The sequence below is a fragment of the Ctenocephalides felis genome, unplaced genomic scaffold (genome assembly GCF_003426905.1).
Source record: "Ctenocephalides felis isolate EL2017-DRISC unplaced genomic scaffold, ASM342690v1 CF-g0.4_SCAFFOLD_01492, whole genome shotgun sequence".
Classification (NCBI taxonomy): domain Eukaryota; kingdom Metazoa; phylum Arthropoda; class Insecta; order Siphonaptera; family Pulicidae; genus Ctenocephalides; species Ctenocephalides felis.
In genome coordinates this window covers 10,706,182-10,717,887 of record NW_020537646.1, presented here as the reverse complement: position 1 = coordinate 10,717,887, position 11,706 = coordinate 10,706,182, and the positions used below count along the sequence as shown (strand labels likewise).

Below are 11,706 nucleotides of genomic sequence, written 5' to 3'. Positions count from 1 at the left end.
CATATGTTTTATTGTAGACTCTACATTTTGAACTATTTGTGTTTATATATTGTGCACTTTAATACCTGTTTGCGTTTTAAATTTCTTTATTAAATATATGCGTTGATGTACTTGGTCCCTTCTTTTACTATTTATCATAAAATTAGTATTTATAATAAAAGATTTAGTATTATTTTATTAAACATTATTTTAGTTTAATTATGTACTATTTTATTTATTGTGTTATCGAAATTGAAAATTAGGAGTCATTTCTAGTGCAAATGTTTACTAAATAATGAATATGTTGATTATAGGTACTGTGTTTTCATCGATATAGTAAAAATATTAGTGCTATTTACGTATGTTGATCAGTATTAATTTAAAAGCTCAGAATATTTTTATTAATCCATTATTATGTTGATAATATTCTAAAGGACGAATATCTATATTATATATAAAATATATTATTGTGATCACATTTCTCTATGTACTGTGACGTTGCATTCAAAAGAAATATTGCCCTGACCTTTTAATTGTTTTTCGGCAAAATTTGATTTAATTACAGTGCCAATTGGTTCAATGTCGATTTGGTTTTTCTTAGGAGCCCTGCGTGAACCATGTCGCAGGAGTTGTGAAGCTCCAGAATTTTCAGGTAAAGCCTAAAATAAAATATTCAATATTCAATTTTGACAATGAAAACAAGGCAAAAAACACGTGATTAATTATTGATTAGTTAGTCGATTAGATGGTGCTATGTCCTTAACTGTTAAGCCAACGCTAGCTCAAAAAGCAGAACATGTAGTTTGCTATGAGAAATATGGAGTTAACATGTAGTTTATAAATTTACGAAAATTATTTAGAACATGCTATAAGAAAGATGAATATTAAATCGAAGCTGAAGCCTACCTACATCATTGAAGTATATAGTAACCTTAATGATGTAGGCAGACATCACACTTCCCAAATGCCTGAGAAAGTTCTTACAAAATAACACAAATTCATAAGACTCCAAATACCGTGAGGTGCAAAAGCAATTTACCTGTATAACTGCCTGAAGCAATTTGGGCGGGGCGTTCGGTTCTTCTGGGTTGCTGATGACAACTTCAGGTTCTGGTAAAATTCTTTCTTTTCTTTTTTCCTCTCTTTCACGAGCTGCATTTTTTCTCATTAATGATCGCGCTTTTTTCCTTAAAATTTCTTGAGCGTCTGGATATAATTCTAAGGCTGTGTTCAAATCATCCTTGTCCAGGACAAATAAATTAGAAAATCCACGCGATCTGCAGAAACCATTGGTAAATTTAAAATAGGAGATATAAATAATAAAAGATTTTCCGTTAATAATAATAGATTTTATACAAAGAGAAGAACAAGACTCGATTTGGTACATGCAAATTAATAATGGCGGTACAAGCAATTTATATTATTTGTTATTTTAGAGCAATCAGAATATATATTAGTAGCGTACCATACAAGATCAAATGTAAAATCAATAAGATGTAACAAGTATTTATAAAAATAAAATAAAATTTACTGTAAAAATACTTTTTTATTCACCTGACATCTGCTGTACGCCTATTTCCACCTTCTGTAGTATTGACTGCTAGCAGACTTATTTCTCCAAAGACTGATCCTTCATATAATGTAGCTAGGACCTCATTTCTGTTACCGATAACCTAGTAAATACAATAGACATGAAAGTCAGTTCCATAAAATTTGTATTGTTTCATAAAACTTAATGCAATATAGCAATTTTGTGAATTAATATAGAGTAAAGCTATAAGACTACTTCTAATTGGTACTTACATGCAGGTCTACTCATTAATATATTACCTAAACTATGTTACAATACGATACTAAATGATATCGGTGATATGTTGCGAAGGAATCAACACGGGCATATTGCTAAATTAGTATTTACTAGTACTACAAATAGTAATTCAGCAATAAATCCGTATTTATTCAATTAGTGATCGCCGTCGTGATGTTCAAAAGCTTTCATAATAACGTATTTTAGGAAAGATATATTTCCATACAAGCTGTCTCAATTCTAAATGTAAGACAAAATTTAATATATGAATTAATTATATTACAGTTTTGCAACTGTAGCTTAAATTAACTACAAACTGTTTAGAATGATTAAATGATTTTACTATTACTTGCTAAACTCTAAATAAGTATCTACATAAGCTTTCTATTAGCTTCTATTAGCTTAGATGAAGCTCTATTAATTAACTTGCTAATTCTAAAAGGCAAACACAATGCAGTTATGTTAATTTAAACTACTGATGTATTATGTGAATTTATTACTAAATAAATCAAGTACACTTTTTTCAAGGTGTGCTATTTCCTCAAATATTTTTATATTGCAAAAAATTTTTACTATAAAATTTATTTCATTCTAAAATTAACTGAAGTGTATGACTAACGCTTAATTACTATATTTTTTGAATACAAATACAAAAAGACATTACTTAAGCCAAGTGTACTTGATTTAAAATTATGGTGCAAAATGGTTCAATTTACTGATGCGTTAAGTGCACAGCATGAGTTCAATTTAGTGATTTAGCTGTACATCTGTTAGTTACATAATTATTTGGTGAATATTTATCTATACATTAAAAATGATAACTACTGTTTTAAATTACAACAAATATCTACAAATTTATCTTTCTCACAAAAATGCTTTTACCAGACTTGTGCAATCTAGCATTAAACATAAGGATGGTAACCTGTACTTGTCCAGTTTTGACTATATACATTTCTCTTCCAACTTCTCCTTTCCGACAAACATAATCTCCTGGTAGATATATCACAGATCTTAATTTTAATACTAGCGCTCTCAAGAGTGCTTCATCACAATCCGCAAATAAACGCACTTTTGCTAAAGTCTGTATATGTACATTTATTGCTATATCCATTTTTAAATTAATAGGCAACGAATCCAATATTAAACTCTCGTCTGCAATGAATTGATTAGTAAATTATGTAATTAAATTAAATATAATGGTGATAAAATTAAGTTTACTGAGTGTGTGTTGAGTTTCCCAAGTGTATGTGAACCATGTTTTTACGCGTTTTTGTAGATTTTGAGGCACATTTAGTCGTCGCATATACTCTAATGTTTCATCTAGAAGTTTACGGTAATCAGACTGAAAATAGAGAATGAAATAGATTTATAATATATAATATTGTATATTATAATAATATATAGTCACATTTATCAGACTTCTCATTTATTGACGTGGCTATTGAACTGGTCTATCTCTTTTTGTCTTTTTGATACATTTTTTATTAGAATAACTTTTTATTTAGAATTTTTTATTAGAAATACTGGATGTAGCAATGCCAGTGAAAACTATTTTTTAATGAGAAACATATTTTCAAGTGAAAGCCGATGTCACTACTGCTTTTCATCAGACTGCTGATCAATCCTAGGATTGGATTAGTGGTTAGAGCTATAGATTTTTAATCAAAAGCTCTAACCACTAAACCACGGGCAAGTTAATGCAATATTTGAAATGAAATGTATGAGTTTTTAGTGGTCTATGTAATCATATTAAATTGAATAGTGATTTTGAGGGGCCAATTCTGTGGTAAAAAAAATCATTGTTATGACAACGCTATGTTATTCTTCTTTCTTGGTACCAAAAACTGTGAAAATGTCTATCTATCTATGAGTTCAACTCGTTAGCAATATCATTAATGGTAATTATCAAAAGATGGTAAAAATTGATTTTAAAGCTGATAAAGTCTCTTACAAAAAAGCCAGAATGTCTATCTATCTGCGCTTTCAGGTGATTCACACATAAAACTCTATGTTATTAATGCGTATCACAAAGTTGCAGTTATGATAACATTATTAACTTCCCGTAGGGTAAGTTATAGTAAATGCACAAAAATCAAAAATGAAAATTTGTATATATCTTTACGTTTCAGAAGTTTCTGAACATTTTGGCATACCTTAGAAAAAATTGATGTATGTGTGTGTGTTTGCGGATACAAATTTTTGTCGACAATTTCGCGAACACTGATCAACCGATTTGAATAATTAAAAAAACAATCGATTTGTATTGATAAGGAGACATGCTGATTAGTTTTTGGTAAAGGCAGGTTCAGCCGTTTTGGAGATACGGGGCAAAAAGTACCAAAAATGGTCACTATGTTTTTAAGAGAACGGAGCATCCGATTTTAATAAATCAAAAAACTTTTTTTTTGTTGATAAGATGAACTGATTGAATTTTTGGGAAGCAGGTCTAGTGGTTTCGGAGATCAATATAAAATAGTAAAGAAAAATGGCGGTCAAAAATGATCATTGAACATATGCACATCAAATTATCAGATATTTTATGGAGACTTTAATAATGTGTATCAATTTTGTTTACATTTTTATGGGTTCAGTAACATTGTCTGTCAGTTAGACGGCGACGCGGCGCTTACGCGCTTTGATATTTCGGCTCTATGAGGCTTTAAAAAATGTTCAAAATTTCCAAAATATTTCAAAATAAAAAAAAATCAAAAGCTTTTTTTTCGAAAAGAGTAATTATTTCCCAGAAATTTAATATTTCTCAAAAATCTAATTTTTTCAAAGTTTTAAAAAAGAATCTCTTTCTTAAAAAATTAATTTTTGGTACGGGAAGTTCCAGCAATTTGCCTTAAGGCGCGATGCCATACACCACTCGTTTTTTTGGCATTTGTGCGACAACGCTACGTTATGGTCTATTTTACCTATGGCACCATTATTATATTACAATTTCAATTACTAAACTCACTTGCATCCTTGTCGCAGTCGCAATAATATCCCTGATCTGTCCTATCAGCAAGGCAAAAACAAAGACGCCCATCAACCATGCAACGGTCATAAACACGTACTCGCTGTCGTTGTCCGGCTTCGGATTCTTGCCAATCGAGGTTGCCGTCTTGGTGGCGAACGCAAAACACCTGACGTACGGGTGACCTTTTCCACTGAACACCCAGCGGTTAGAGCCGATGCCTTCGTAGGCACTATAGGCGTAGTATGCACAGGCGTTCAGGTGGATCATGTACAACATGTAGGTAAGAGTTCGGACGACACGCACCTAGATGGAACACAAATTAATTACAGTAAAACCTCGTTAAGACGATTTTGTAGAAAACAGACCAAAATCGCGTCTTATGCGAAATATGGACAATATGTTGGAAAGTGCAGAGACTGGAGAAAAGTGGCGTATTATGCGAGTAAATATGTCAAACAAAATTGTCTTAACGGGGTTCTACTTTAATAAGTACTACAAAACATATATGAAATTGTAGAGAAATAAATGCAATACTATTCATTCAGGAATTTGCTCATATTCTTAAATCATAATTTTACAAAATTCAGACTAAAAATTTATAAATTATCAATTTATGATTTCAACTCATCATAAATATCATTAATGGTAATCATCAAAATAAGGTAAAAAAATTGATTTACTGATAAAAGCTCTTATAAAAAAGCCAGCATAATTGAAAAAAATACTTGATATCACACTGATTTTAGGCTACCATGCTTATCATTAAGGGTAATCATCAATAGATGGTAAAAAATTGATTTACTGATAAAATCTCTTACAAAAAAGCATAATTCAAGAAATCACTTTACACACATCACACTGGTAATAGTCCACAATAATTAAACATATATGAAGTTTTAAAAAAATAAATGCAATACTGTTCTTTCAGAAATTTGCTCTTACTTAGAACATAATTTTACGTAACTCGGACAACGTAATTTGACAAGAAATCACTTTACACACATCACACTGGTAATAGTCTACAATAATTAAACATATATGAAGTTTTAAAAAAATAAACGCAATACTGTTCTTTCAGAAATTTGCTCTTACTTAGAACGTAATTTTACGTAACTCGGAAATTTAATTTATAAGTAATCAGTTTATGAGTTTAACTCATTATCAATGTCATTAATGGTAATCATCAAAATATGGTAAAAAATTGATTTACTAAAGCTGTTAAAGTCTCTTAAATAAAAGCCAGCATAATTTGAAAAATCACTGGATATTACACTGGTATTAGTCCAAAATGATTAAACATATATGAAGTTTTAAAAAAATAAATGCAATACTGTTCTTTCAGGAATTTGTCCATACTTAGATCATAATTTTACGAAATTCGGACTAAATTTAATTTATAAATGACAAGTTTATGACTAACTCATTATCAATATCATGTTAATCATCAAAAGATGGCAAAAAAAATGATTTACTGATAAAATCTCTTACATAAAGCTAGCATAATTCAAAAAATCACTGGATTTTACACTGGTATTAGTCCAAAATGATTAAACATATATGAAGTTTTAAAAAAATAAATGCAATACTGTTCTTTCAGGAATTTGTCCATACTTAGATCATAATTTTACGAAATTCGGACTAAATTTAATTTATAAATGACAAGTTTATGACTAACTCATTATCAATATCATGTTAATCATCAAAAGATGGCAAAAAAATGATTTACTGATAAAATCTCTTACATAAAGCTAGCATAATTCAAAAAATCACTGGATATTACACTGGTATTAGTCCAAAATGATTAAACATATATGAAGTTTTAAAAAAATAAATGCAATACTGTTCTTTCAGGAATTTGTCCATACTTAGATCATAATTTTACGAAATTCGGACTAAATTTAATTTATAAATGACAAGTTTATGACTAACTCATTATAAATATCATGTTAATAATCAAAAGATGGCAAAAAAATGATTTACTGATAAAATCTCTTACATAAAGCTAGCATAATTCAAAAAATCACTTGATATTACACTGGTATTAATCCACAATGATTAAACATATATGAAGTTTTAAAAAAATAAATGCAATACTGTTCTTGCAGGAATTTGCCCATACTTAGATCATAATTCTACGAAATTCAGACAAAATTAATTTATAAATGATCAGTTTATGAGTTTAACTCATTATCAATGTCATTAATAGTAATCGTCAAAAAATGGTAAAAATTGATTTACTGTTAAAGTCTCTTACATAAAAGCATAATTAAAAAAATCACTTGATATTACACTGGTATTAGGCCACAATGATTAAACATATATGAAGTTCTAAAAAAATAAATGCAAAACTGTTCTTTCGGGATTTTGCCCATACTTAGATCATAATTTTACGAAATTCAGACTAAATTTAATTTATAAATTAGTTTATGAGTTCAACCCATTATCAATACGATGATTAGTAATCACAAAAATATGGTAAAAATTGATTTACTGATAAAGTCTCTTACATAAAAACCAGCCTAATTTAAAAATCACTTGATATCACACTGGTATTAGGCCACCATGATTATATAACATGATTGTTTTATTATTTTTAACATGATATAACGCAAATATAAATATTGTTACAAAAGATTATTATTTAACTTTTATAAAGTATTATAAAAATTTTCTATTACATCTACTTACAAAATGTGGCGATGCTAGAACCCTGTCCAATAATCTGTAAAACTCCCAAAATGTTTGCAGCTTCAACAGTCGAGGAAATCGCAAGATCACAGCTCCAGTTCCATAGTAAAAGTATAATAAATCCAAAGGCAGTATAGATAATACGTCCAACTACAAAATTAATAAAATTTAAACTAATATTTAAAAGTTATTATTGATATTTGTAAAATATATACCTTAAATTGTATTTTTCTCATATAGTTTTTTCTCGTCAAAGAGATTTCTTCGACCCAAAATCCTTCGTACAAATATATAAGACGAGGTTTAAAGAAAACTACATCGATAAGGTATACTATATCAGAAAAATAATCGAATATGAACCATAAATGTCTATTTTCAGGTGTTTGGAAAGGAAAAGATGCTCGCAGTGGTACAACCCAAGCGTTGTAGACGTAGCATGTGGTCACTATGAAGAGCCATCCTATGTATACATATCCCTGAAAAATGAGAAAATGGGGTTAGAAATAATTAAATATAAATTATTTTATATTTTATCCTATTATTGCTTAAATTGTATACGATTACACAACATTGAATTTCATCTCAATTGATTATACTATATGTTAATATTATAATCATCATCCATCATCATCAATCAGCCACTTCCATAACAATTTTAAGAAATATAAATATTCTTTTATTAGAGATGTTAAGATAAGCAAGTACAAAATGAAAATTTTTCTATTTTTAAATAAGTGACCAGCTGTGAATTCAATCACTTAAGTAGAACAAATCCTTAATTAAATCGAAGATGAGCAATTCCAAAGTAATTTTCCCTTGAACGTTTGAATTTGCAAGTTAACTGCACACTTTGCTCGTCGCATAGAAATTCATATGAGGATTGGATAATAGTTTTCGGATTTTCAATCTACTTTAATCGATCCTGGAATTTTTCATCAATTTCCCACTCTATTTTACAGGCTTGGTATAAAGCGCAAATATTTGTCGATTACAATAGTAATCGGTAGAAAAAAATCTAATCATTTGTAAATTTGAATTTGTGGCTGTTACTAAATTACATTCGAGTAAAACATCGTAACATAATTTAATGAAATATTAAATCTTTTAGATATATAATTTGTTGATATTCTTTTTAAAGTTATACATATTTTAGCACATTATTATATATAAAATGTACTGCTCCTAAAGTAGAAAATAAGACAAAATTGTATTTGATATAATGATCGGTTTGCATCTAAAGAAAACTTAGAAAACGGGTATGAATTTAAAAATTAATATATGTTGGATATAGAAGTTTTAAGTTGATTCACTGTCCTTTTATCCAATCAGTATTAAAAAAAATAAAACACCTATCTGATAATTGATTATGCACTAACTCAAACCGTTTTCGGCTTATATTATTCATATTGATCGATGACAATGTGATTTCTCAATTAATTGCAGTTAGCATTGTAGTTTTTTTAACGTTAATGAATAAGATATAAATCGAGCTTATAATTATATTTAGAAAATTGAAAATTTAATCTACCTCCTACCTGTGGATCTAACGCCTTATTTGGTTTCAAGCTATCCATAATCGCTTTGCAATCTGGCCTCTTAATAGGTGTTTCAGGTTGTACCAGTGGCACCTGCACCTTCGGAACCTGCTTCTCCGGGCTGGGTGCATGACTGGACGAGCTTGGACTTGACGGGCTGGATGGAGTTGGTGGAACATCATCGAGATGTTTCCGCATTCGATGTGCCCTCTCAGTAAAACGGCGGATTAAATGCCGAACTCGGTGTTGTATGAATTCATGGCTGCCGGTTTCACTAGGATCATCATCACGACTGATAATTGATACAGATGTATAAGTTGGTATTTACTCATAATTATATTAATTGATACTTGATACTTTATTTCATACCGACTTAAAATAGTTGACCAGATGAAAATTGTAAGCTATTCACCATAAAAGTAGAACGAATGGTATCTATTTAAAGTGTTCAAATATGAAAAATGCAATGCACAAAATAGTTTGATTGCAATTATACAAAGTTATATAACAAATGCATTGTTAGAATTGCATTCTCCGATTAATTTCAAAATACAGTAATTTGCAATATGCAATTATACCCCGAAATTATACATTCACTATACTCATATAGATTTTGCAATCGATTCCGTATTGGCAAAGATGTCTCAAAATATGCATTGTTCAGAAATATTAATTTTTATTTTTTATAGAATAATTTTTATATGTTTTTACCAAATGTAAAATACAACAATTGATATTTTTTTCTTTTGACATTTCTTTTAAATAAATATACCTCTCTAAGCTTCTCACAATTCTCTCCGGAGTGCTTTTAGCTCTTGGTAAAGTCGAAGCATTTTTTATCGGATTATCCATTTCTTCAACAATTTGGCTTACGTTGTCATGTGTATCACCATGGTCTTCACTGCTGTCGCTGATATAATTCTGCCTTTTAGGCAAATTGCTGTTATCTTCTAGAAGATTCATTTTGGATTCACTTTGTATTATGCGATTTTCAAGTCGTTTTGTATATTTCTTATGTGACCACGAATTTTGATGGTCTTCTGTCGTCGACAAAATTTGCAAGTCGGGTGTCTCATACTGTTCGCGTTTGATTAAACTTGCAACCTATTTAGGGTTTTTATTTAATAGCAACAAATATAAACGATAATCAAAAAATACTCTGCTCTGTGGTATTAATCTAGAATTAATAACCAGTATGTGCAAAAAATGTGCTTTGCATCAATTGTAGTGCAGTGCATGTTAAGCAATAACTTGTAGTCAAAACGTTCTAACAAGCACAATTTTAGCAAAAATATAAATAATATATTTCTTCAGAATAATGCTAATTGTTCGTAAAAAATATAAGAAAATACTGCGTTAAAAAAGGTTTAATAAATGTTATTCCTAAAATATTTATAACTTCAGAACGTGTACTCAACTACAACAGCAAAACTCAAGAAATTTAAAAAACACAGTAATAGTTATTTTTCATATAAAAACTTTTAATTAATTAACATCACCATCACACAAAAAATATTTCAAAACTAAAATTTTATTCTCAAAGCAGTTGCTATTGCTAATTCAAAAACTACTCACAATTATCAATAGCTGTTCAAGCCCAAACTCTGTAAGTAAAAATACCACAAATACTGAATAAGTTTGCTTTAGGAAGAAATGAGTTATTATCTCACGTGCTTATTCAATTCAATTCATATCGATAATAAATGTACTTAGAATATTTAATAAACACAATAGAAATAACCGCAAATTTGTACCTTATGTAATATGGAGATGGGTTTACCCAACCAATGTTAGTGCTTTAGTTTACTATGTTTAACAATTTTTGTTTATTAATAATAGAGTACTTGTAGCACACTTTAAAATAATTTTTGAACTTGTGAATATATGCTTCTCAAATCAAGCACTACTTTTAATTCAATTTGCAGACAGGTTTCATTAACCTTGGTAATAGCAATGCAATTGAAAATTAATGTTGCATTGTCTGCAATTGTAGTGTAGCATAATTAATTATTGACGCAATGTTAATGATACTGCTATAAAATTAATATAGTATATTAAATATATATATATATAAAAATAAAAAATATACATTTATTGTGATTTAAACTAATCTGAATTTATTTCTAACTTACCTTTTCACATTTTTCTTCAAAAATACTTGCACTAAGAATTCCTTTGCAGTAAACAAATTGATCACTTAAGTTGTACGCAAAATAGCGCAATATGGTATCCATAATTATATGGAAATCGTAACATATCAATTGTTATTCATTACAAGTTATTTTAAATCTTTATATCTCTATATTTTGATAACATTATAATATTTATTTAATTACCACAATTGTCTGTAATTCCGAAATAAAAATCTAGCGTGCTTTTTGACAGTGGAAGCGAATCTACAAGTGTATTTTCTCGATTTAATGAAACAAAGTGATTTGGTGGGCATGCGCGCATGTTAGTAAACAATGTCGCAACCATCGAAAAAGTTATTTTCTGAAAGAAATCAATATTTCCAATTAAAGATATTTTATCGTTGGCTTCCATTACAAAATTAACTTCATGGGACAATAAGATGCAAATTGTGAATACAATAATTGGTAATAAAGATCGAATGTCGACATACATCATCACGACTTACAAAAGTCTTATGAGAATATTTGTAAAGGAGGAATTAATACTTTAAGTACATATGTTCACATAGAAATAATTAACATTTTAAACATGTGCTTATT

General features: G+C 29.0%; 1 protein-coding gene across 1 annotated transcript; it reads right to left on the bottom strand.

Moving 5' to 3' along the window:
- Positions 1–452: 452 nt before the first annotated feature.
- On the bottom strand, positions 453–11,208 carry LOC113370828 (cyclic nucleotide-gated cation channel beta-3). The gene is made up of 11 exons (XM_026611513.1): positions 11,107–11,208; positions 9,747–10,078; positions 8,975–9,266; positions 7,655–7,915; positions 7,440–7,589; positions 4,749–5,054; positions 3,005–3,128; positions 2,709–2,938; positions 1,534–1,652; positions 1,019–1,256; positions 453–638 (listed from the first exon to the last, which is right to left on the bottom strand). The coding sequence occupies exons 1-11, from the start codon at positions 11,206–11,208 to the stop codon at positions 453–455; spliced, it is 2,340 nt and encodes a 779-aa protein (XP_026467298.1).
- Positions 11,209–11,706: the final 498 nt, after the last annotated feature.

What these genes read in the sequence shown, in the direction of transcription:
- LOC113370828 (XM_026611513.1), bottom strand. Translation starts at nt 11,208, where the DNA reads ATGGATACCATATTGCGCTATTTTGCGTACAACTTAAGTGATCAATTT. An exon ending in ATAAGGCGTTAGATCCACAG is followed by an intron (nt 7,916 to 8,974) that starts GTAGGAGGTAGA and finishes CTCATTTTTCAG; the next exon opens with GGATATGTATACATAGGATG. An exon ending in CGACTGCGACAAGGATGCAA is followed by an intron (nt 3,129 to 4,748) that starts GTGAGTTTAGTA and finishes CTCTATTTTCAG; the next exon opens with TCTGATTACCGTAAACTTCT.